A 27,415-nucleotide genomic window follows, 5' to 3' on the forward strand; every position below is an offset into this window, starting at 1 on the left:
TACTTCACTGGGCAGCCTGTGCCAGTGTTCCACTACCCTCATGGCAAAGAACTTGTTGCTAACATCCAGTCTAAATCTGCTCTTACCTTATTTCAAACCATTGCCCCTCATCCTGTCACTGCAGGCCTTTGTAAACAGTCTCTCCCCATCCTTCTCACAGGCCCCCTTCAGGCACTGGAATGCTGCAATTAGGTGTCCCCAGAGCCTTCTCTTCTCCAGGCTGAACAACCCCACCACCCTTAGCTTGTCCTCACAGCAGAGGTGTTCTAGTCTCCTGATCATCTTCATGGCCCTGCTCTGGACCCTCTCCAGCAAGTCCATGGCCTTCCCATGTTAAGGGCTCCATAGCTGAATGTAGTACTCCAGGTGAGGTCTCACCAGTGCAGATTGGCAGAATCACCTCTCTCAATCTGCTGGCTACGCTTCTTTTGGCCTTCTGGGCTGCAAGTATACCTTGTCAGGTTATGTCCAGCTTCTCATCCACCAGCACCCCCAAGTCCTTCTTTGCAGGGCTGCTCTCTACCACATCATCCCTCAGCCTGTATCTATATCCAGGATTGCCCTGACCTAGGTGCAGAACCTTACACTTTGCCTTATCAAACCTCTTGAGACTCTCTTGGCTCACCTCTCCAGCCTGTCCAGGTCCCTCTGGATGGCATCTTCATCTTCAGTCTTGTCAGCCACACCACTCAGCTTGGTATCGTCTGCAGACAAGCTGAGGGTGCCTCAATCTCTCTGTTGATATCACTGATGAAGATATTGAACAGCACTGGTCCCAATACAGACCCTTGAGGGACTCCACTTGTTACCCATCTCCATGTGGACATCCAACTGTTGACCTCTGGATGTGATGGATAGCTCAGGCATAACTTGTCAGCCACATGTAAACTGAAATTGGGTGTAAACCAACCAGGACTGAGTGACTGCAGGGCTGGATTACTTCTTTTTGTCAACTTTCTCACAGAACTATTTGGATTCCACTTTCCATTTAGCTCAAGAATGGCCAATTCTAACAGAATCTTCATGCTCCTCCACATTCTTGGACTTAGAGAAGTCTTTTGTGCTATTATTGTTGACATTACTAATAACATCAACAACCATGTGTAAAGCACATGATAAATTCTCTTCACTTTTAAAAGTCTTTTTAAACAAAATGAGCATTTATCCTATATCATGTTGTGTTGCTTTTCTTCGCTCTTCTATGTAAACCAAAGAAAACCTTTTTATCATATTATGGTTAAAAAAAATTGATATAGAGAAACTACCTGACTATCAAAGGCATCTTCATTTGACATGAAGGGGAAACTACCAACAGGAATTACACTTAAACCTACACTGCTTGTTCTAGATCTACATTCCAAACCAAAGTAGAAAGTAACAAGTGATCACATCAAGACCACGTGGAAGATAAACAGATCAGAAAGTGAAACAAAGCTGCAGATGAGACTTCTTAAGGATTCTGAGAGATGTGCAGTAGTCTTGATTTTGGCCAAACCTGCTCTGCCAGAAGAACCTCTAACACAGCATTTCAGCACTTTGGTCTTCAGCAGAAAATAGTTAATGTGCATCTCAGACACATCTACATTGCGATTCTGGGGAGCTTGCTAGGAGTATGAGAGATAGTCTGGCTTGGTTGTTTCACTTGAATTGTTCAAAACCAGCTTAGAAAACAGTATGGAAAACATAATGTACCTGGTAACTCTAAGGTTTTAGAATCAACCAGGTTGGAAGAGACCTCCAAGATCATCCAGTCCAACCTATCACCCAGCCCTATCCAATCAACCAGACCATGGCACTAAGTGCCTCATCCAGGCCCTTCTTGAACATCTCCAGGGCTGGCGACTCCACCACCTCCCTGGGCAGCACATTCCCCTGGGCAATCTCTCTCTCTGTGAAGAGCTTCCTCCTAACATCCAGCCTAGACCTCCCCTGGCACAACTTGAGACTGTGTCCTCTTGTTCTGCTGCTGGTTGCCTGGGAGAAGAGACCAATCCCCTCCTGGCTACAACCTCCCTTCAGGTAGTTGTAGACAGCAATGAGGTCTGCCCTGAGCCTCCTCTTCTCCAGGCTAAACACCCCCAGCTCCCTCAGCCTCTCCTCACAGGGTTTGTGTTCCAGACCCCTCCCCAGCTTCCTTGCCGTTCTCTGGACACATTCCAGAACCTCAACATCTCTCTTGAATTGAGGAGCCCAGAACTGGACACAGGACTCAAGGTGACTGCTGAGTACAGTATATTCCATAAAACTGTTAAATTAAAACCATCTCCAAAAAAACATCTCCAAAACCAAAGTGATGAAGACTGAATCTTCTCTATACATCACCCAGATCTGAGTATCATAAAATAAAATATCTGTATTGTAAGCGTTGAAATGAAGCAGTAACTGTGTTTTCCAACATTTGGCAGGCAGCACCATGATCTGCAGAGCTAAACCATCAGGAGTATCTTAATCCACACATCCAAGTGCAATCACTGAACAGCATTTTGAAAGGTGGAGCTTTTGTCGAATTTGAACTGTAGCATTTTGATGGTTGGAATTATTTGGCCTATTGAGAGCATTCAGATTACTGTTTAATTATGATCTATTTTACTGGAGAGCATTTTGATTTATAACTTGGGTCAATCTGAGATACATGAAGAAAAAAAATTTCCCAACCCCATTTTGAATTTCAAACCCATCCAGAAACACTAAAAGTGCAAGAAACAAGCACTTCTGAGTATATACCTGTTTCATCAGAATAAACTGCACAGCTCTCTGCATATTCTTTCACTTAAATGAGGAGTTTCAAGGAAGGAGTTGAAACACAGGATCTCTAGAGGTTCTCCAACCCTAATTATTCAGTGATTCTGTTCTATATTTTCTCTGCTAATGACTATTAATTTCTACCCTATGGCACAACTGCTCAGCAGCTGTGCTTGGGTCAAACTCTTTCTGTTCACAGCTCTGCTTAAGTCACCTCAAAGCACTGGGCTGAAGAATCACAGAATCATTTGCTTGGAAAAGCAGATAGTTAAATTCAACCCTCACCTAACTCTGCCAAGTCTAGTGCCAAATCATCTTCCTCAATACCATATCTCTGTTTCTTTTAAACACCTCCAGGGATGGGGAGTCAACCACTTCCCCAGGCAGCCTGCTCCAGGACTTGACAACCCTTTCAAAGGAAGAGATTTCTTCTAATATCCAACCTAAACTTCCACTGGTGCAACCTGAGGCCATTTCCTCCTATCCTATCACCTGTGCGTTGGGAGAAGAGACAGACCCCACCTGGCTCCAGCCTCCTGGCCATCCCTAGAGGTGTTCAAAAACTGTGTGGACATGGCACTTTGGGACATGGTTTAATGGCCATGATGGTGTTAGATCTCTTCTTGGACTTGATGATCTTAAGAGTGCTTTTGCAACCAAAACAATTCTATGATCCTGTGACAATTCAGGAATGTTTCAGCTAGTGCTGAGCAGTGCTTACACAGAGTAAAGGCCTTGTCTGCTTCTCTCACCAACCTCACCAGCAAGTGCACAAGAAGCTGGAAGGGGACACAGGTGGGAGAGTGACCCAAATTATTCAAGGGGTATTTCTGACCATACGATGTCATGTTCAGCACATAAAGTTGAGAAAAGGAGGAAGGAAGGATGGTCAGAGTAACAACATTTGTCTTCCCTAGTCACTAAGTGTGATGGAGCCCAGCTCTCCTGGGCATGGCTGCTGAACACCTGCCTGCCCATGTAAAGTGGTGAATGAATTCCTTGTTTTGCTTTGCTTGTGCACACAGCTTTGACTTTACTTGTTAAAGTGTCTTTATCTCAGCCCAAGAGTTTTGTCACTTTTATATTTCCAATTCTATCACCCACCCTAGTAGGGGGGGGGATGAACAAGTAGAGGGGTGGGAGAGCTTAGTTAAACCACAACAAAGGTTAATATGTTCATGTTATTGAGAACATCTCCCAAGCTCATCAACAGGTGTAGGATGAAATAGGCCTTGGATAAAATCCATTTGCTTTTTGCCTACTGCTGATGTGGTCAGTGGGACAGTAAATCGATCATTCCCCTTGTTAAATACGTTCTTCATTTTATCATTCTCAAAACATTTTAAAGCCCAAACACTTCAGGGCAGGGCTTACCCCTTAGGCTACTACTGTAATTCTACAGTCAGCTCAGGGTAAATACTCAGCTCTGTCTGACTGGAAGTTTGCAAACCAGAGCTCAGCAGTGGGATTAAGCTTGGAATTGAATTTCACAGGTATGACAGCACAAAACATGTCCTGGAATTGCAATACATAAAATATATTACTAATGGATTTTAAACTTTACATTCTTTTTAGCACCACAACAATTCCAACAGGAAATATAAACTGAAACAAGAAAAATCCAAACACAGAAATCCAAAACCAGAAATTCTGTATCATCTGAGAGTGTAGTAACTGCAGTTCTTCTGCTGGGTCATGACAAACAGAGTGATTATGCAATTGAACTGACCTCATGGATGGACTGAGGCCAAAAGCAAACTGTAAGGACAGTATCTGTCTCCAGACTTCACCTGATGTGCAAGGGACATCTTGGTAGGATAGTGGAAGGAAAAGGAACTTACAGTCCAAGATGACTAATACAGGTTCCTAATTTATCAGTGCTTGACTTTTCTGAGCAGTACTGCCTGTCTTAGGAAGCTACTACACAAAGCTTTGCAAATCCTGCTTAGAAAGCACTGCTCAAATTAAAAATTACATTCAACAATGCAACCTAGAAAATCATTCATTTGGGGGCATGTACCACAATTAATCCATCTATCTCACTCTATCTTAAGAAAACCTTCTCTGAGTGAGTAAACGACAGCTCATAATTTGCTAGATTATTTAAAGCATATTAGTTTGTAATTATCAAACAAGTGCCTACTCTTAACCTCATGAATTCGTTTCTTCCAAATGATGAAAATAATCTACAAAGCTTAGTTGAAAACCTTGACAAGTAGGCATGAAACAATATTAGCAAGCAGAATGTCGAGTTTGAGCTGAGAATAGATCCCAGCTCCCTTTGTTTCAGAGTAGAAAATTAAATTACAGGGACTCCACCCAGTTATTTTACTCTACAGAATTACCATCCTATTCAAAAATCACGCTTCTGTCCCCTTAAATAAAATGTAGTAAGTTCATCTGAGGTTTTGAAAGCATAATCATAGAATCACAGAATAGTTTAGGTTGGAAAAGACCTTTAAGCTCATCAAGCCCAACCATTACCCAACACAGCCAGGTCACTCAGTAACACATCTACACAACTTTTAAATCCCTGTAGGGATAGGGACTTCACCACTGCCCTAGGCAGCCTGTTCAAGGACTTGACAACTCTTCTGGGGAAAAAAAATTGTTCCTCATGTCCAATCTAAATCTCCCCTAGCATAAACTGAGGCTGTTTCTTTTTGTCCTATCACTTTGTATCTGGGAGAAGAGACTGACTGGACCTTGGTTCAAAGCTAGCCACTATAGCTACAACTTCTTCAGCTCTTTACCTGTACAGTAGCTAAAAAGTCAGGATGGTGCCAAATGCAATCATACAAAGCTTTTCTTTTTTGTGGTTTGGTGCTCTCTCACTGTTTGACTGTTATGTCATATACAAGACGGTCTAAGTAATGGTCCTAACTAGGGCTATTTAGCATCCTCGATAACCTGTATCAGTCAGTGCCTGTCAGGACAGCACCACTGCAATTTCTATTCAATGTAAGACTAAATTGTGGAGGAACATGAAACAAGCCAAATGAAGCTACAACACTTCCATTTTCACCACTGATGGCAAAGCATGACTTCCAAAGTTGGAGTTACCTGCTGTAAAAGTATTTCTCAATCAACAACCCTAAGCAACTTTAAATATTCTGAAAGGGTAACATGATGCAACATTTAGTGCAAACTTCTGGGAGAGATGATGTCTGATGCAGTTAAAGTCAAAGTGGATTATTCGTACTAAAAGCTGCTCAGGTCAGTCCTTTTTCTTCAAATTTCTGTTTATAGCATTTAGCACAGGGTCAGCATCACAGAAGTGATGAAGTGCAGTACTTCCTAAACTAATGAAGCTACAAGTGAACAACCTGTATGCAATTACCAACTAATTAAGTGGGCAATGAACCACTGAAAAATAAAAGGCATGCATATTGGGGTTTGCTTTATTAAAAAGGTTTCCACTTTTGTAAAATTGTGTTAGCTAATTAGGCAGTTAACTTTGAAACAGACATTTTTATGTTACACACAGCTAAACATTAGCAGAATCCTGTAGAATATGACAACATTTTGAAGATAAAATATCGGTACTTTTAGAGGTTAGAAAAATAAACTGCTGCTTTTTTTTTCTTTTTTGCTTTGATAAACAAACTATTTACTGGAATTTGACATTTTTCAGGCTCACTAGCAACATTTTTGCATCTCATCATTTCCAGACTAAAAGTTTCTGAGCATGGCTTTTTCCTGTGGTGAAGCTTAGCAAGGATATTGGCCATCATGAAAGCTGGAGGAAAGACTGATACCTGCCTTTACGTGGGCTGCTCAGATCAGCAAAGTGATACATTGCATTACTGCCTCCAAAAGTGAGTTAGCTCAGTTAAAAGATAAAACCCTTAAACCTGAAAGACCTGCTCTGTGCATGTGGATGAGTGTCACAAACAGCAGTAGGGTGTTAAAACTGACAAGCCATGAACAGTTATCTCCAGAGACGTCTCTTATCACAGTTTTTTATTTTATAATGCATATTTTTGGGTGTCTAAATTAAATTGAACTTAGTAGAAGTTGATTATAAATCCAACTTAAAATCTTCCAGTAACAAGAGCAAGGGTTTGGTGGGAAATTCCCAGTGACTCCAACTCCTGGCCAAAGCAAGCCAAGCTCAGCTGCAGGCTTGATCCACACCTATCACCAGACTTCGAGTAAGTTACTTCTTATTTGTGTTTGTGGTAAGAAGACTCATTTTCCATTCATGCTTCTAAACAGAAGATCAGCATAGCCTTACATTTGCTTCCTATGTCAGGAATGATCATAGAATGGTTTGGGTTGGTGGGGACTTCCAAAGATCATCTAGTCCAAAACCCATGCAGTTAGCAGGGACATCCTCCACTAGATCAGGCTGCCCAGAGCCCTGTTGAACCTGACCTTGAATATCTTCAGGGATGGGGCCTCAACCAACTTCCTGGGCAACCTGTGCCAGTGTTCCACCACCCTGATGGTAAAGAACTTGTTCCTAATATCCAATCCGAATCTGCTCTTCTCTATTTTCAGACCATTGCCTCTTGTCCTGTCACTGCAGCCTTTGTGAACAGTCTCTCTGCAGCCTTCTTGTAGCCCCTTTCAGGTACTGGAAGGTTGCTATTAGGTCTCCCCAGAGGCTTCTATTCTCCAGGTTGAACAACCCCAGCTCCTTCAGCCTGTCCTCATAACAGAGGTACTCCAGCCCCCTGACCACCTTCGTGACCCTCCTTTGGACCCCCTCCACCAGGTCCATGTTCTTCTCCTGTTGAGGGCTCCAGAGCTGGACACAGCACTCCAGGTAAGGTCTTAGCAGAGCAAAGTGGCAGAATCACCTCTCTCAGTCTGCTGGCCATGCTTCTCTTCATGTAGCCCAGGACGCCATTGGCTGCAAGTGCCCTTGGCTGGCTCATGTCCAGCTTGTCACCCACCACCACCCCCAAGATCTTTTCTGCTGGGCTGGTCTCTATCACATCATTCCTCAGCCTGTATGGTAATGGGGATTGCCCTCACCTAGGTGTAGGACCTTACACTTTGCCTTACTGAACCTCAGCTCACCTCTCCACCTCTCTTAATTGTAGTATTACAATTAAGATCAAGTTCACCTCTGGCTTTATCCCTTTAGTAGTTCTGAGCAAGTATCACAGAAACAATGAAAGCTTACAATCTAAATGATGCTAGAAACATCAAAGCTAAATTGATTTAAAACTCCTGAATAAACACAGCCAAGAATATATCATGGAGGAAAAACTCCACATGGGTAGAGGAAGACAAATATGACCTTTCCATCACTAATTCATAGGATTTTATAACAAAGAAAGTGGCTGAAGAGCTAATGCTTTAGAGTTACTAATCACATGATGAGCACCATTCCATCCACTTCCTTACTTGCTCATATTCCACTCCTTTTCCAGTGAAACCACATTTACACAATGCTTTAAGTAAACAGGATAATGTCAACAAAACTTATTGTGCAACAAATAACACTTACTATTAAACACATCCTGAAAGCTTTTGTTCTTCCAAGCTGGAAAGCTGAAGCACCCAAATTATTAATTATCCTGCAGTGATTAGTTGACATCATGTCTGATCTCAGCTAAAAGATTAATATATGAACATGACTTTAATCTGTCCCAGGTCAAGGGCAGGACTCTACCACACTGAATTAATGACTTGGCAATCGTTAAGATGAGGATTTGGGAACATATTAACCACCCATCTACCCAAAACTCTGCTGCAAGGTAAAAGACTACCAGGATCTCCACCTGTTGCAGAGCATAATGAGGACAGATTTTGTTACAGAGCTCAGCATCTTATCTCATGTGGAGACCTTTCAGAAGTGCTCATGCAATTGCCTCTGATTGAAGTACAAAATCAGATCACAGATTTTACTCAAGCACAACTGGCAGTATTTAAAAAAATACTTCAGAGGTAACAAACAGCAGTATCTCTGAGACACTTTTAAGTGTGAATTTACATAAAACAGTTTTGTTTCTACACCTTTTAGCGCTTTATTTCTGCCTCTCAATTTGTGCTGAGTCAAGCATGCCTGTGATGGAGGTGGTGGGAAGATAAAATACCTGCATATGTTAGATTCAGAGAAGTGATGCATCTTCATGCCATACATTTATGTTGTACAACTTGTTGATCTCTTCTCTTCCCAGCTTTGTTCCCATTGTGGCAACACATTAAAAAAGGTCACCTATCATGAGTCAATTATTGCTTTAGACCTTTTTTTTTGTCTCAGAAAGAAAAATTATTTCTAACTTATGTTCAAGACTGAGTTTTCTTGATTTTGAAGCAGGACCTGTAGAGCACTCCACCACCTCCCTGCGCAGCCTGTTCCAATGAACAATCACAGAATTAGTCAGGGTTGGAAGTGACCACAAGGATTTTCTAGTTCCAACCCCCCTGCCATGGGCAGGGACACCTCACACTACATCAGGCTGGCCAGAGCCTCATCCAGCCTGGCTGCAAACACCTCCAGGGATGGGCCTCAACCACCTCCCTGGATAACCCATTCCTTATATACCCCCATTCCAGCTGTCCTTTCCTCCACTCCTTGTAGAGCTTCCTTTTAAGTGATAGTGTGTCCAGGAGCTCCTTGCTCACCCAGGCAGGCCTCGTAGCATTCTTCCCTGCTTTTCTCTTTGTTGGTATACATATACCCTGGACACAGAGGAGGTGATCCTTGAATACTGACCAACTGTCCTGGGCCCCTCTTCCCTCTAGGGCTTCGTCCCACGACACTTTGGCCAGCAGATCCCTGAAGCTATCAAAGCCTGCATGCCTAAAGTCCAGGGTTGTAAGCTTAGAATATGTCCTTCTTGTTGCCCTGAGGATCTTAAATTCAACTGTTTCATGATCACTGCAGCCAAGGCTGTCTCTGAGCCTCACATTGGTCACCAACCCTTCCCTGTTGGTGAGAACAAGGTCCAGCATAGCACCTTCTCTTGTTGGTTCCTCTACCATTTGGAGGAGGAAGTTGTCATCTATGCAATCCAGGAACATCCTGGATTGCTGGTGCAATTGCTGTATTGTCCCTCCAGCAGGTATTTGACCACTCTTTAAGGAAAGAAACTTCTCATAATGTGAAGGAATTGATTTAGTGACCAGAACCCCAGACACTGTCTTACTGATAGAAGGAGATGCTTTAACCCTGATGGGCAGCAAACCCTGGGAACAGAGTGCAGCTAGAAAGGAAAACATAGATAGGTTGACTCCCAGCAGTCACTGTGACCTAGGGAGTTATGCAGGGACCTGATCAAAAGAACAAAGCAAAACTTAGGACAGAATTATGGAATCCCTTTATCTCTTGCTTGACGTTTGCTTAAGCCTTCTGAAAAATATGTGTTTGTGTGATATTTTCTATCTGTAGCCAATCATGAATTTACAACTGTAGTATGGACATACCAATGACCAGTTACAAGCTGCCTTCTGACATTATGTTAACCTATATAAAGAAAAACCTTTGTACAATAAATTGACACTTGGCTTGCATCAGGCCTCGTCCCGTCTCTAACATCGCAGCAATAATGTCCAAACTAAACCTCTTCTGGTGCAACTTGAGGCCACTTCCTCTCATTCTATCACTTGATATTTGATAGCCCTATTTGCCACCTGCTGCTGTACAGGGGTTGTAGATCTCTCTTTGGACTGGCTGGAACATGCAGTTCTCCATCACACCATGGACTACAGCAGTATCTGTCTCAAACTGTTGCAGCACAAACCAAAACGCTCTGATTCTTTGGATGCTATCTGTGCAAGAACCAAGGAATGAATACCGGGGTTGGGCATAATATTCTTCATCAGAAAATTTATGCTTTAGTTGGAGCAGACATTTCATATCCCTGGTAAAGGATGAGATGGGTGAGAGTTAATTTGATTCAGTTCTGTTTGTTTACTCACAAACAGCCAATCTAGAATTTGAATTCCTGTACTTTCCAAGTTACTGCTTACTAAGGGAACATTCCTATCCCATTTGAGCTGTGAAGTGAAAAAAGTAGTTAATTATCTCCTGTTTGCTTATTTATCTCTCTTCTTTCCTAGAGATTCATTAAATTCTATCATCTCCAGCAAATAATCCAGCCACACAAAATAATTTCTGTTGATGCTCATGCCTTGTGTTTTAGAAGTTGGTTTCTAGTCTCTCTTCTCAAGTATATTCCAGAAAGATTTTTCTTGGTTCCCTCACATTCTTTGAATCGATGGTTATCCACCAGCTGCCTAGCTATTAATTTAGAAAGCACTGAACAGAATTTCATATATGAAGTCTCCTCAATGACTGGCTTCCCATCAAAATAGCACCTCCATGGGTTTGAGTGTTCTGTGCAATATTTGGAAACAGATGACATGATATGGTCATATACTTTGCAATGTTCTTACATGAAGCTCTCTTAAGCAAGCAACCTTTTAGATTGCTTGAATTTACAAATCCAGTAATTAAAATTTCCCGATAAATGGAAATATGGAAATACAGCATAGGCTATAATCAAACGTGTTGGGTTTAAGCCTTTTCTGGTGGATGAATATGGTATATGGTCAGTTGATTATTTTTTATGTAATGAACACATAGTTTTCATGCTCCTGGTTTTCTCCTCTGACTAATATACAACCCAAAGTCTTCATTAATTATTTCAGTGAGAATTCATTTTCATTCACAGCACTTATAGTTTTCACGGTCATTCTTCAGAGTCTATTCAGATCTGCATTTGTATTATTGTCTTTGCTGCAAATCATATTTTTTTAGCACAAAATGCTGACATGACCTACATGGGGATAATAAAAGAATAACCAAAATGAACAGTCTGTCTTGTCTTTGTATTATGACCTGTTTGCTTCATTCTTATAAATCCATTTCTGTCATTTTCAAAAAGCACTTTCTATGCAACAGGGAAAAACCATCATGGGAACAAAATCATATCCACCAGTGTATAAAATCTTACTGTGGCCTGCTGATTATACTATCAAAAATTATACAAGTGTACTTAATCACAGTTAGCTGTAATCATTAGTAGGCTGGTAGTCATGAAAATCTCATTCAGTTACTTTCAAAGGCAATCAAGACAACAATATGCTTAAAACTGCATTTGCCATAAGAAGCTGGCAAGGTCAGGCTGTGGTTTTGTGTATACCAATAATTAATCCAATTAAGTCTTGAAAAGGGCTTGTTAATCTACTGTGTGTGGAACATTATCTGCCTTGAAGATATGAAGAAGTAGGTCACAAGAAAACTGCCAAAAATGGAAAAAAGACCCTTTAAAAAATATTCTTGCACATATTCTTGCACATGGAAGTAAACAAAGTGACAGAGGTGGAGTGAAAACAGAAACTAAACATTCAATGTTTAGTGTAATATTAATTAGTTGTAAAGGAAGATCATTGAGGCACTATTGTTCACGAAAGCCCCCCAAAAGATAAGCTAAATTAAGAATGTTTTGGAAACTTCAGATTAACGCTGCACAGCTGTTGCTAGGGACAGAATTTATGGGTAACAGCAGCTGCTGAAGCTCTCCTGTCCATCAAGACAGGACTGAGGAAAGTCTTTAGTGGGGAAATGAGCAATGGGAGATATGCTAATTAGGAGAAGTAATAGCTATCTACCTTTTTACTACAGCAGAATGGTACATGTGAATGGACAGAACAAAGAGAGAGGAAGGAAGGAGGCAGAAAATGGAAGAGTTGAGAAATGACAATGAAAAGCATGAAGCAAGAGAGAGGCAGCAGTATAACCTGCTTCACAGTGTGATACAGAGAAGAATAATGAATAGGCAACTTGGGAATGCTGCTATCTATTCCTCTCTGTGTGTGGCCTCCAACTGTTTGTGATGTTGGGAAAAATAGGGTATAACGAAAAAAGAGCTGGAAGGCATTAGCTGATAGAAATCTCTTATACTTTAAAGTGATAAACAGAACATTTGACTGTTTGCAATGAGGACAGGAGGTGTGAGGTAATGTAGCAGCATTCTAACATATGTTATAGCATTGCTCATACATCTGAGCTTTGGCAAACACAGGGAGATATTCTATAAGGAGATGCTAACAGCCTGGCATCAACACTACATGGTGAGTCAACATCAGAAAAGTGAACAAGATTGGTAAAGTAACGTTATTCCTATGAATAGCAGAAGTAGGAATAAATAGGTACAGTAGTAGTGGTAAGTTATCGTTGACACCAAAATGCTGTGTTGGTTGATTTAAAAATAAATAAATTACATATATAATTTTAATCATGTGAGTATTCCAGGTTTATTTCTTATATGCTCCATCACCTGGCCATGAGGTCATGACTACCAGAGCACTTCCTCCTGCTCTCTTTCCATGGGACAGAGGTATTTCAGCTGTTTCTACACCTCCACACTCCCTAGACTGAGACCTTAGAGCACTTTTACTTTCACCTGAGCTTCAAGTATCTACAGATGGCATCATGTATGTATCAGGGACACAGTGCTTTGACATCTGAGGACAACCATAGGCAACTCCTCCTTCTGGAAAAATGAGAAAGATGCTGAAATAAGGTGGTTGTGGGAAAACTACTCTTCCCAGTTCCTCAAATGACATTTAAGTGATCAAGATAATAAGCTATTTTTTGTTTAATAGTAACCATCCTTCCTCACTGTTACACCATTGATACAGTGTCTTTACTTTAAGAGTGAACACATGCTTTTTTATGCCTCCCAGAAAAGGGGTAAAAGAAAACACTCCACACAGGATTGGAAAGAATTGGATGTTTAAATGGAAGTATTATTTGTAACTTCGTACAACAGTACAAACACATATAAAATACACAAATCCATGGTGCACCTCAGCCAGGCTACCCAGAATCCTCATTAGGATTTCTTTCCACAACCTCCCTCCAAACCAAGCCAAAAACCCAGGTATCAAATTCTCCCCTACCCCACCCCATACCAAGCCCGAGTGATGCAGATACAAATTCAGTTTGCCAGATCCAGGTTGCTGAAGGCCAAAACCCTCAAATTCCCTGCAAATACGGTGTGCTGAGAAAAGGGTAGAGAGAGGAAAGGGCAGAGCAGATAGAAATGCCTGTTTATAAAGGATAAACAGGGCTTATGGGAATGAAATAACATAGATTACACTTTTTGGTCCATCCCTGGACCTTTCTGGTCCTCCTGGAGGCCCTCAACTCTGTGGTTCTTAAAGGCATCCAGCCTCAAAACGTAACATGCAGTACAATTAATCTCAGTGGAAATTTGCTCTTATTGATGAAGAGCAACTGCACAAATGGCATTTGCAAGGACAAGAAAGACACTGGTGTTCCAACCATGCACAACAGACAAGGAGGTACTTTGCTTCCTTGATAAGGAAGCAAACCAGCCTGAATCAGACCATCCTCAAGCATCATGAAGAATAAAAACGAGTTGTGAAATTCCAGCAAACTGCACAAACTCAGTACTAAACTTCAACTAAAGGACATGAAGTAAGACCCCAGGAGGTAAGAGGAATATAAATGACTACTTCAGGCAATTTAATGTGTATACAGCTGTTTAAGAAATAAAAAAGCTGCTACTTTGTCTTGTTGGGGTGCAAGATCTGAGACAAGAGTCACCTAAACTTGCACAGCTTTGTCATAAATGCCTGCCCCCAAAACTGAAAACTGGAGTCTTAGAGGGTTTTCTTACATAGCAAATTTGACATCATCACTATGTATACCTCATCTGATGATCAGATGCCAGCTCCTTGAGAGTAGGATTTCTTGACCCTCAGATTCTAAAGGACTTTATCTATCACCAGAGGCCACCATACATATATATGCATATATATATATATATATATATATGATCAATACAGCTTACAGATTCACTGACATTTACAGATAAAGGATAATTTCTTCTACTACAAATCCCTGATTAGTTGCAGCTTAGACTGACTCTTCCTGGGTATTGTGGACTCACAAGTAGCAACACAGAGATGGGCCCTCAGAGACTTACTGATCGTAAAACTGCATTGCTCTGCTATAAAAGTATTCAATTTAGATTACTCTACTATGAAATTGCTTTTAATGTAAACTAATCCCCAAATAGTTCTACTTATTACTAAGTCAAAACCACTTCGGATAGAAACTGCCTGAACTTCACCCTGTACTCTGACTTACTGAAATCAGCTAATAAGTAATTAACTTATTCAGTATGAAACCTACTAACATAGTCATTGGAAGGAAAGGTTCAGGCACTACTTCTTCTTAAAAAGGTAATGTAGAAAATAGGTGAGACCACAAGAAATCACTACATGTATTCATAGAATCATTTAAAGTGTTGAGTTGGAAGAAACTCTTCAAGGTCATCTTGTTCAACCTCCCTGCAGTCAGCAGGGACATCTCCAATGAGATCAGGTTGCTCAGGGCCCCATCAAGTTTTACCTTGAATGTCTCCATGGATGGGGCCTCCACCACATCTCTCAGCAATCTGTTCCAGCATTGTAAAGAACTCCAGCATAAGAAGGGCATCAAACTGCTGGAGCAGGTCCAGAGGACAGGAAGATGATCAGAGGGCTGGAGCACCTCCCCTATGGGTACAGGATGCAAGAGCTGGGGCTGTTCAGCCTGTAGAAGAGAAGGCTCTGGGAGACTTCATAGCAGCCTTCCAATACCTCAAGGAAGCTACAAGAAAGCTGGGAAGAGACCTTTTACATGATCTTGCAGTGATAGGAGGAGAGGGAATGGACTGAAGCTTGGCAAGAGAAGATTTTGACTGGACATTAAAAAGAAATTCTTTACAGTGAGAGTGGTGAGACACTGCAGCAGGTTGCCAAGGGAGGTCATGAATGCTTCCTCCATGGAAGTGTTCAAGTCCAGATTGGATGAGGCCTTAACAACATGGTCTAGTGGAAGGTGTCCCTGCCAATGACAGGAGTTGGAAGTAGATGATCTTCAAGGTCCCTTCCAACCAAAACCACTCTATGAATCTATCAACTTCCTCCTAAAGTGCAATCTAAATCTAACCTGTCCTGGTTTTAGATCATTGCTCCTCATCCTATAGCCACAGGCCCTTGTAAGAAGTCCCTTCCCAGATTTCTTGTAGGCACCCATCAGATTTTTAAATGATGCTATAAGAAGCTCCAGGTCTCCCTGGAGCCTTCTCTTCTCCAGGCTGAACAACCCCAAGTCTCTCAGGCTATTCTTGTAGCAGAGGTGCTCCAGTCCTCTCCCTCAGGGCCATGTCCTTCTTGGGTTGAGGACAGCAGAGATGGACCCAGCACTCCAGGTAAGGTCTCACCAGAACAGAGCAGAGTGGCAGAATCTCCTGATCTGCTGGCCATGCTTCTTTTGATGCAGCCCAGGATGCCATTGGCCTTCTGGGCTACAAGTGCACACTGTCTGCTCATGTCCCCCAACTCCTTTTCTGCTGGGCTGCTCCCTACCGCATTATTCCCCAGCCTGTATTGATAATGGGGATTGTCCTGACCCAGGTGCAGGACCTTGAACTTGGCCTTGTTGAACTTCGAGAGGTTCACCTCAGCCCAGTTCTCCAGCTTGTCTAGGTCCTTCTGGATAGCACCCCATCCTCATCACTCAGGTTGGTATCATCAGCAAACTTGATGAGTGTGCACTCAATCTCACTGTTTATATCATTGATGAAGATACTGAACAGCACTGGTACCAACATGGACTCCTGAGGGACACTCACTTGTCACCCATCTCCATCTGGACATCGAGCCACTGAGCACTACTCCATGAATGTTTATTGTACTGGAACACGTTATCAGCAGGACTAGGGAACACATAAGTGCCATGTAAGGAACTGGTGAGAGCAGCTTACCCACCTAAATATTCTTCTTGACACATCTTTCCCTTCTGACATCTCCAACAAGAGTTATAGCTAGCTATGCTAGCTAGCAGAACTTCTGCTTCTATTTTAATAGAAGTGCATCAGTTTAAACTGATTTTAAACTAATACTCCTCTCCTACAAAATTAAAATTGATTGTAAAATGCAATGTTGCTGGAAAACATAATTGTCATTCCTTATATTTGATCAACTAAGTAAATCATACAGTGTGAACTGAAGTCTAATGCTGACTCCTGAGTCTGTTCCCCAGTAATATAAGCTGGCCTTCCAAGAATATTTACTTATTTACTCCTGTGTGATCATATGATGACAAGAAAACTGTTATCTTTCATTAGGAAATTTGGGATCAAAAAGCTTAGCAGGACATCTGCCCATTCTATGGGAACTTCACTTATCCCAGGATGAGTGGAATATTCCACAACTGTTTTAATAGAGTTCATGCAGGGGCAGAGAGATTGCATAAAGTCCTTAAGAAATGTAGCCCTTATGATACCCCACCCAGGGAGTTAATGGCTGAGTACTTCATTTTGAGAAAGGTTCTGATGACTTTAGTGACATCAGATAAAACAAAGTACAAAGAATGTCCAGTTTTATTGAATAAGATGCAGTATTCCTCTAGGAGAAGTGGAAATATTTTCCACTTTCCATTGTAACACTCTCCTTTAAATGATAATTTTATCCCAAAGAGAGGAAAACTCTGACATGATGGATGGAAGAAGTTCAGCTACTACTCATCATTCTTCTTACCGAAACGTTTCACACTGAAGAGTGACAGGATAAAACACATTAGCATGGAGCACCAATTCTGGATCATTTGGTCCAGCTCTCTTTTGTTTCCTCTGTGCCTTCTCAAAACATACGGGTTGCTCAACTTCATGAAGGGCCAATGGTACCACGCTCAGCATAACTTATTGCTGTCAGTTCCCAGCAAGGAAATCAGAGCAAGGAAATCTCTAGTTGTCCTCAAAGATAAATAGGTTTTATAAAACAAATTCCTTCAGTCTAGCAACTGGACTCTAATGGTACACTGATGTATCAACATATTTATTGTTCTTTATTCCACAAGAGTTCAATATTTCAAATGGGTATGGAGTTTAGTGAGGCTCTGCACAGGGCTTCTTCAGAAACAACACTTCCCATCAACAGACCTAACATGTAGGTTTACCATAAGAGAGGACTGAAATGAGATGAAGACTACTCTCTCCTTCCAGGAGAGAGGCAGGCACTCACTGACACAAGCTGCCCCTGTGGTGGATGGTACAGAGAATCCCTTTACCCACCTCACTCAGGAATATGCTTTGCAAATTCTTCTTATCTGGGTATATATGGCATTCTCTTTGGGGTTTTGATTTTGATTACGTATGGGGGGAAAAGAAAGAATTCCCTTAGTTTGGAAGAGAAAGGCTAAGATTAACAACAATATAGCAGAATCAACAGTTCAGTTAAAGCAGAAGTTTCACTTTCACATATTGGCAGAAACTGCAGGCTCTATGACCATTTATTCGTATCTTGCTCCTTCATCACCCCTTGGAGAGTTCATCATACATTTAAAACCTATCTCAGATCTGGTAGAGTTTTGTTTTCTATCTTTCACCAAATCTGAGGAAATCCAGCTTATAAATCAAGACTTCTATAAAGGCTGCAATTTATAATTTTCAAATTAAAGCTAAAAAGTTTTTTTAAAACTAGGATTGTTCGCACAATTTAAAGCCGTAACTGACTGTATGTTTGCATTTCTGCTCAGGTTGAACCACAGAGCTTTCAAACAGTTAAACATAGCAAGTAAGGTTCTTCATCAAGCATTTCTATCAAAGGCAATGCTGGGATGAATCTGGCTTGCCAACTTGGTAATTATTATATATACTACAGTGATAAACAATGATGCTAAGTGGTACTCTAGCTTCAGGATTGGATAAATTAGAAAATATACAGTTATTGTTTGTCAAAAATAGAATGACACAGTTCCCTATATGCTTTTTTTTTAATTTTTCCCTTTTTTTCTTCCCCCCCACCGCCTTTTTTTCCTTTTTTCTTTTTTCTATTTGACCACTAGACTCCGATTACTGACCAGAAGAACAAGTCACCTATATACAATTCTTGCTGTAAACAGGTTGTGAAAACTCAAATATTCCAGAGAAATAGATACTACATATATACAGAGCAGCTCATCAGGCCACACATGAAAAAATCTAAGGAGAGAAAACAGCCCAAGCTCATGTTATTTCCAATACTCTGCTGCAGAATTATTTTGTGCATCCACACTGAAATTTTAATGTGGGCAAGGTACATCAGGGTGAGTGTACATGCACAAGCCACATGCAGAGTGCTTATTCATGTGTTTCTGCCTGGGAATTCCCAGACAAATCATGGGATGCATATGCTTCCCATTAAGATTGTAATCTCAGTTTATTTTTTCTTTTTAAAAAGGAGAAAATTATCGATTAGCACGACTATACTGAGACACCATAAAGTGCATTCTCATTATATTGTAATTTTTCAAATAGACAAATCTGCACTTAAATTTACTCCAAAACTGATAATCAGAGCCCAATAATTTTCCCCCCTTGTGCATTTGAAGTATTTTTATATGAACTTAAAACATGCTGGTTAAACAAACAAAATACTGTGACTAATTAATGAGTCAAGACATACTATTTGTTGGAGACATCATGATTCTTTGAATAAACAGCAGAATGGAAAGGAACAAAAAGAAAGTTTTAGAAGTATAGAATTGGGTTGGAAGGGACCTCTAAAAGTCATCTAGTCCAATCCCCCTGCAGTCAGCAGGGACATCCTCCACGAGGTAAGGTTGCCCAGAGCCTTGCTGAGCCTGTCCTTGATTACCTCCAGGGATAGGGCCTCCTTGGGCAACCTCCAGTGTTCCACCACCCTCATGGTAAAGAATTTGTTCCTAACATCCAATCTAAATCTCCTCTTCTTTAGTTTGAAGCCATTGCTCCTTATCACATCACTGCAGGCCTTTGTAAACAGTCCCTCTGCAGCTTTCTTGCAGGCCCCTTTCAGGTACTGGAAGGCTGCTATTAGGTCTCCCTTGAGCCTTAGTAAGCTTTCTCAAACAGCTGGTGAAACATCCATTCCTCAATGCTTTACAGATGCCCCATTAACCGTGGACACATTGAGAACAAAATGAAGGTCAAATATTGCGAATCATTCTCCATCACTGACAGGAACAAATTACTGCGATCAACCACCAGACAGGCACAGCCTGGGCAGAGCAGATTTCTGAGCAACGAGCTGAAAAGCTTTGACTGCCATCTACAGACAACAGTAATTAGTACACCGGTAGCAATTCTAAAAAAGGGCTATCAGCCTAATAATCGTCCAGAACAGACAGTTGAGGAAAACTAATTATTCAGGTATGTATAAAACACAGGAGCTAACCACCAAAGCTTCTCAGGGTTGTTTTTCTTCTCTGGTAAAAGTACAACTGCATGCAGAAACATCAGCTTCCTTCATTCTCCAGACTAGTTTGAGATCATAGAACCACAGATGTTAGCAGCTGGAAGGGACCTCCAGAGATCATTGAGCCAAACTTCCCCTGCCAAAGCAGGATCACCTAGGGCAGGTTACACAGGAACACGTCCAGGTTGGCTTTGAAAGTCTCCAGAGACTCCACAACTTTTCTGGGCAGCCTGTTCCAGTGCCCCATCACTCTCACAGTAAAAAAGTTTCTCCTCATGTTGAGGTGGAACTTCCTATGTTCTGGCTTATATCCATTATTCCTTGTCCTATTACCAGGTGCCACTGAAAAGAGCCTGTCCCCTTCCTCTTAACACCCACCCTTCAGATATTTATAGACATTAATAAGATCCCCTCTCGGCCTTCTCTTCTCCAGACTAAATAGTCCCAGTCCTCTCAGTCTTTCTTTATAGGAGAGATGTTCAAGTCCCTTAACCATCCTCACAGCTCTTCATTGAACCCTCTTCAGTGTCCCTGTCCTTCTTGAACTGGGGAGCCCAAAACTGGATACAGTATTCCAGGTGTGGTCTCACTAGGGCAGAGTACAGGGGAAGAACCTCCCTAGACCTGTTGGACACACTTTTACTAATCCACCCCAGGATACCATTGATACTCTTGGCCACATGGGCACTTTGCTGTCCCATGGAGAACTTACTGTCCATTAAGACTCCATGGTCTTTCTCTTTGGTGCTGCTCTCCAGCAGGGAAATCCCTAGTCTGCACTGCTGTTTGGTGTTATTTCTCCCCAGGTGCAGGACTCTGATGTAACAGATAAATATCCAATGTCTACTACTGCCTAAAGGTAAAAATGCAAAGTACTAACATTTTCCCATGTATTTAATCTATGAATTATTAAATGCTAAGTTCTTAATTAATACTGTCTTGAAGAACTCCTCTCATACAGAGGAACTGCTTAGCAAAACCGCAAAACTTTTACTTATATTGTAAATATCTAATAATACACAGTGTCCAAATACTTGCAGGTGGGTACAGCTGCACAAACATCTTCTACTTAGAGCTTTTGTGTTAAACTTAGGATTCCTAGTCAAGCTGGTTCCCTTTAGGCAGAACATATGCTAACATATCACAACATAAGCAGCTGTAAAAAGGTTTTCCTTCAACTGTTCAGAACTGCTAGCATAGGAGTTTGGTTTGCTCTTGTCCAACATACTCCTTTTCACTCTTCCTCTTCTTCACCAGCTGCTTCCAAACTCTACTTCCTCTCCAGCCTAGCTGTCTAAGCAGCTACCCTGCTAAAACCCTCTTTCAAAAGTTTTGTTCTAAACTTGTAGAATAATTGCATGGCAAAAGGAAAAGAGATGAAATATCATAGAATCATAGAATCATAGAATCAGTCAGGGTTGGAAGGGACCACAAGGATCATCCAGTTCCAACCCCCCTGCCATGGCCAGGGACACCTCACACTACATCAGGCTGGCCAGAGCCTCATCCAGCCTGGCTGCAAACACCTCCAGGGATGGAGCCTCAACCACCTCCCTGCACAACCCATTCCAGGCTCTCACCACTCTCATGGGGAAGAACTTCTTCCTCACATCCAGCCTGAATCTCCCCACTTCCAGCTTTATTCCATTCCTCCTAGTCCTGTCACTCCATGATATCCTAAAAAGTCCCTCCCCAGCTTTCTTGTAGCCCCCTTCAGATACTGGAAGGCCACAAAAAAGGTCTCCTCAGAGCCTTCTCTTCTCCAGACTGAACAGCCCCAAATATGTGGGTTAAGGTTGAATAACAAAAGGACTTAGAATTTTTAAACAGTATTTCTGAATTAAACTAAATTACCATATTTACCCACCATAGAACCATGCTCAAAAATCATTCTGCACAGATCAGTACTTCATACAGAAGCTGAAATGTAAAGTATTTAAACAAAACAAAAAAAAAAAAACAAACCCAACCAAAAACAAACAGCTAGCTTGTGAGCCCAAGCTGAAGCTGATTTTCTCACCTTCCAAGTCCTTCAGCTGCTAGAAGCAAGCACAGTATTCCTATAGCCAGAGATATCTGACTTAACAGTATTACTTTTGTATATGAAGAAAAAGAAGTAATGGCATTTATACCTTAATAGAAAATCCTTTCTAAACTGATTTACTATCTTCTGTAATCTTCTCCTGCATCAACAATTTCCACTTTTCTCCACCCATTATGTACATGCCTTTCAGACAGCTTATATAGATATAGATGATATAGATATATAAATAGATATATTTTATATACATATATTTCTACTAATTCTCAAAATTTATTGTATTTATGAGAAAACTCCCCACACTTAAGATGCTTCAAAGAGAGCAGCATAAAAATGAAAGAAGCTGCCTTTATGTCATGGCACTAAGTGCACTTATGTTACTTAATGGTCCTTTGCTCCAAGACCCAGCAGCTCTGGTTAAACTCAGCCCTGGGCCATTAACCTCAGACAGAGCTTGGTCTCCAGCCATGCCCATGTCCATGCTCATGCTTAACTTTGAGCAGAAGCCTACAAGATTGGAATAGTTACTATCTGAAGCCTGGAATTGTCAGCAGATGAGAAGAGCACTTGCACATCAGCTTGTGGAAATTTAGAAGTGGCATATTTATAGTATTTAAATAAACCCTCATTTAACATAAAGTTCAGCAAGCTTTTATTCTAGTTTCCTTTTAGGCCAAGGTTTAAAAATGCCTTTGTTTAGGTTCTCCATACATATTTTGGAGGTAAACTGACTCAGACTACTTTCATGAAATCTGAATTTCAGTGTAATCTGATGTTCACGTGAAATGTTTCCTATGGCTGTACCTGCTTTATTTATATATTCTTTGACAAGTGCCATGTGTGACAGTGTGACATTCATTTTACAGTAAAGAAGTGGGAGCACTGGCCTGACAATGGAATACCTTGATTTTAGCAGATTGTTAGGACCTGGAATTCAAGTCCTATCAGCGAATCAAGGAACTTCTGTTCAGGGTATCTTCAGAAATAAGTTCACTAATTACTACTGCAGCTAAGTAGCTCTAAATGATGAAGTTATCTTATGAAATAACTAGACTGAAACTGACAAACAAAGTAGGTCACACAAATAAGGCCTTAAACTGCAACAAATTCTGATTTGGGATACTGCTTAAAATTTGGGTTTTTGAGGACTTTAAACATGCAGATGTGCCTCAACTCTTCACCCAAGGTGTAAACAGTTATGAAAAAGACCATTTGATAACATGTTTAAGGATGTTTCTTGTACTGTGGAGGCATTAAATCACTTTTATTTGTCCTTCATTCATAGAAATTAATAATGAAATTCCTGGAAAAAGACTTCTGTGCTATATACAAACCAGTCTGACTGCAAGCCCCAGAGCAGTTATAGTGTATATCCTGCCAGAAGCTAGGGCAAAGACAGAAGGGTGGCTGGAAAGAGCCATCATAGATTTTTGAAGGGAAATCATGTCTGACTAACCCAGTCTCCTTATGGACATGGCCCTGAGTAACTGGCTCTAGATGTCCCTGCCTGAGCAGGGGGACTGGACAAGGTGACTTCCAGAGATCACTTCCTATCTCAGTCAGCCTGCTTGATTCTGTATGCACATTAAGGTGTTTTAATGGGTCCAAATGACCTGGTAATGAGTCCCTGTAGAAAGAAAAAAAGCTAAAAGAACCTGCAAAACACAAACCAACCCAGACCAAAACATGAACCAAATCAAAACAAAACATGAACCAACACAAAAATACTTCTGTGGAAAAAGCAAACTAACAAAAAAACCTCACTGTCAAAGGAAAGGAGGTTCTCTGCAATGGAAATGCAACACACTGCCAAAGAAATGGAAAAGGGTTTGAGATAGATCAGGATCAGTTGGATAAGGATTGTTTCACTAGATGCAGAGTATCAAAACGTTCTGGGAACACATGCAATTCACAGGTTAACAGGATCACAGGATATTAGGGGTTCAAAGGGACCTCTGAAGATCATCCAGTCCAAAGCCCCTGCCAGGGCAGTGCAGTAGGAAGGTACAATGTCAGGGGAGTAAAAGTACTTACATACAAACTCCTGCAGCAAGGTTCAGCCTATATTCACACTGAAAAAGCAAACTACTCCACAGCACTTAAGTACAGGTATTGCGCTTGGGTTGTTAAACCTTACTTACATACATTAGATTTTCCCAAAATTTGTCATTTATTTTGAGAAGAGCCTGTCCCCTCCCTCTTGACACCCAGCCCTCAGATATTTAATATTCACTGCTTCATTCAAGTAGAAGAACCTTTTGCAAAATCTATCATTAGACTGCAAAACGTGCTGCAAAGCTCTCAGTAGTCTTCTTCTGGATAACGCTGACACATCACCACATGCAAGTCCTCACCTGTGTTATGAGCCTGTCCCAAATTAAGTCTGCATGTATGTACACTAGCAACCATGCATATTTGGGTCCTTGGAACAAACCAACTTCCCATATAACTACACAGAAGTATTAAAATCCATTAAGTGTGTGTTTCATATATTGAGAACAGAGATGTCAAAGCACTTTTACACCCAAAGATGCAAGAAACCTGCTGGCATCCAGCGATGTCCAAGTGCTGCAATTACCTTTCCTGCTTCCATTGTGATTCCAGTTGTGTGATGAACTTCATCACCACACTCCATTGCACAACAAAGAACTGTATCATGAGGTAACATGAATAAAATGATATATTGACCATGGTAGGACAGAAAAGCTTGTCTGAGTGATACGCCAGGTCACACAGAGCTGGTCCAATCACCTACAGAGTCATTCCAGGATGCCACACATTCCTGTAAGTACCTGGCTGATAATAGGCTTGAATTCTCTCAGCAACCCTGTCTTCAGCATCTATTTAAATAATTATCTACAGCATCTTCATAGCATTAAAAATATACCTAAAAATGACTTCTTAAGGAATCTTTCCATAATCAATCTTAAGATACTTGAGGATAGTCATAGTTTTCCACTTTACCAGAAGTATCAAAGCTGAGGTTACATTTTACAGAAAAGAGAGGCATATTCTTCTTCTATATAATGCTTCAGTTTGCTGACATTCTCTTATCTGATGTCTGAACTAATATGAGAGAATCAGGAAGATCTTCTACAAATTTATTCCTTTCTGTTAATTTTATTTTTTGTAACTATACCTTCCTACAAATACTAATGTGCAAAAGAGATTTCACCACCTACTACTCAAAGTAAACCTTTCCCACAGAATTTATGATTACTGACATTAATCTAGTTAATACATTAATAAAACAACAAATTAATAAATAATTATCTTAATGATGGAACTCTTCTGTTTCAATTATATACCCCATCTTCAAAACATTTATTGTTCCACATGTAGGACTATCTTCTCATGTAGCTGTAACACCCATAAGTTTTCTCTAAATAGTTCTACATTTCTAATATTTCTATATATTCTCTAAATATAAATGTAATTTCAACTGAATTCCCAACACAGAGTATGGGGTTAATTATATTTTTTTTTTAATTTCTGTATTTTCCAAAATTGTTTGTGCTGTGGAAAAGGAGGTCATGAGCATAGAAGAGAGAAAAACAAAAGATGTAGTTAAACTACACTTAGAGACATCAGCCTTTCTTCTTACCTGAGTTCCCAGACAAGCAACCATCATGTGAGTGAGTAGCTTAGCTGCAAACATTGCACACCTGGTGCAGAAAAGGTGGGAGATAACAGCCAAAGTGAAACCTACAGAGAAACAAACAATAAATAAATAAATTTAAAGCTTGAGATAGTAAACTATGCTAGATAAGAACTATGCAGGATCTCTCAAAGGGACAGTTTACTCAAAACAAAGAAACTCCAAACCTTCAAGAGAGAATATGTTCACTTCAGTTCACACAGATCACTCGTGAATTTATTATTCAAGTGCTAACATCTATTTAACTTTTTCATAGGACTGGGAGCTAAAATAATTGCATGATTGAAGCAAATTTTTTCAGTTAAAAAAAGATATTGCATTATATGGTGATTGTCATAATAATTAAATATAAAGCAAACCTAACTCTTCAGCTTTCATATTACTGCATCCAAAAATGCTTTTAAAACCAAAGAATTAAAAAGTGGCCCCAGGCGAGCAGCATGGCTTTGAGACATAGCTCTGACCTTCTGAATGCCAGTCTCCCACTTCATCTGTGCTCAGTGCTCAGCTAGAAATCGATTACAGAAGCATTCAGAAAGAATAACAGCACTTTTCACATCATGAATTCATGTGAGCATCACCAGACCAGAAATGGCAAGGGCCCTTTACCTAGTAATAGGTAGGATGAAAGACCGTGGGAAAGCTAAGCCATTAAGGAAAATGCTGCTAAAAAGTTCACGTAGAGTCACTTGCACAGTCCAGGAAGGGCAGGAATTTGGATACTGAAGGCAGGTATTTCATTCTGTCTTGAGACAGACTTGTTGCTCAACTGCAAGTATTTGTAAGATATGAATGAAATAAAACACTGCAGAAAAAATTATTTCTAACTCTTCAGAAAATTAGCTGCTGTTAGTTAAACAATGAGCAACATAAGAAAACCCTAGAAATAATACTCTATTTCACTTTGCTAATTTTTCATTTTTTCCTTCCTTTTTTTTTTTTTCAATTCTTTATACCTAGGTAGAGATGTTAGAGAAATAAATAATATCCTTACAGTTCTCAAAACCAAAGCAACTCGGTAGTCACTAGATTGATATGCAGATAATCATGTAAGGAAACACCTTCAACCAGACAAAGACTCTGAAAAGTACTTAACCTTATTCCTTTAACCAGGTTAAATTGTTGTTATTTTTAAAATGCACCCTTATAATTACAGTAAAAAGACTTAGAGCAAGGATCGGTTAGTCTTCATTGCTGCCAGCTTAGCAAACTATTTCCCTTTGCTTAAGTTTTGACAGCATATTGGTTTATTTTCTACTGGGCTTTTTCTTCATTTTCTACAGCATTTTGCATTCCATGGAGTATCTGTCACATCAATTTACTTTTTCTTCCTGTAAACCAGCAATTAGACTTCTTTACTACAGCGTGGGTTGTTGGGGTTTTGTTTTTGCTTTTTTAGTTAAAAGCCTAGCTGTATTTTTAAATCTGATTATTTTCATCTGCTAAAAATCATTTCATTTTTATTTAGATCAAACAATCAGTTTGTATTAAATAGGTTAAAACCATGGTGGTTTATTTTCTTTCTTTTTCTTTATTTTATGGATGAGGTTTTAAGACAAGTTAGCTTTATACTGTTAAGAGTAGTTGGCTGGGAGGGGATAAATAGGGTGCACTGCAGCACTCAAACAGTGTTGATCTAGCAAAGAAGTTGTGAACTGCCTAAGAAGGAGACTCAGGACCCCCTTTAAGTGTATTAAGGTTACAGTAAGAATCCCTTTAGCATGCTTCTTTAGCAGCCCTGCATCTGGGTCGAAGCAATCCCAAGCACAAATCCAGGC

General features: G+C 40.5%; 1 protein-coding gene across 1 annotated transcript in view; it reads right to left on the reverse strand.

The window, feature by feature from the left end:
* Positions 1-27,415, reverse strand: part of ADGRV1 (adhesion G protein-coupled receptor V1) — a 366,634-nt gene that overhangs the window by 197,708 nt on the left and 141,511 nt on the right. The window contains exon 84 of the mRNA XM_054397457.1: positions 25,584-25,684. Coding sequence (XP_054253432.1) covers positions 25,584-25,684 — 101 coding nt within the window. The remainder of the gene's footprint in view (positions 1-25,583; positions 25,685-27,415) is intronic.

The sequence above is a fragment of the Indicator indicator genome, chromosome Z (genome assembly GCF_027791375.1).
Source record: "Indicator indicator isolate 239-I01 chromosome Z, UM_Iind_1.1, whole genome shotgun sequence".
NCBI classification, from domain to species: Eukaryota; Metazoa; Chordata; class Aves; order Piciformes; family Indicatoridae; genus Indicator; species Indicator indicator.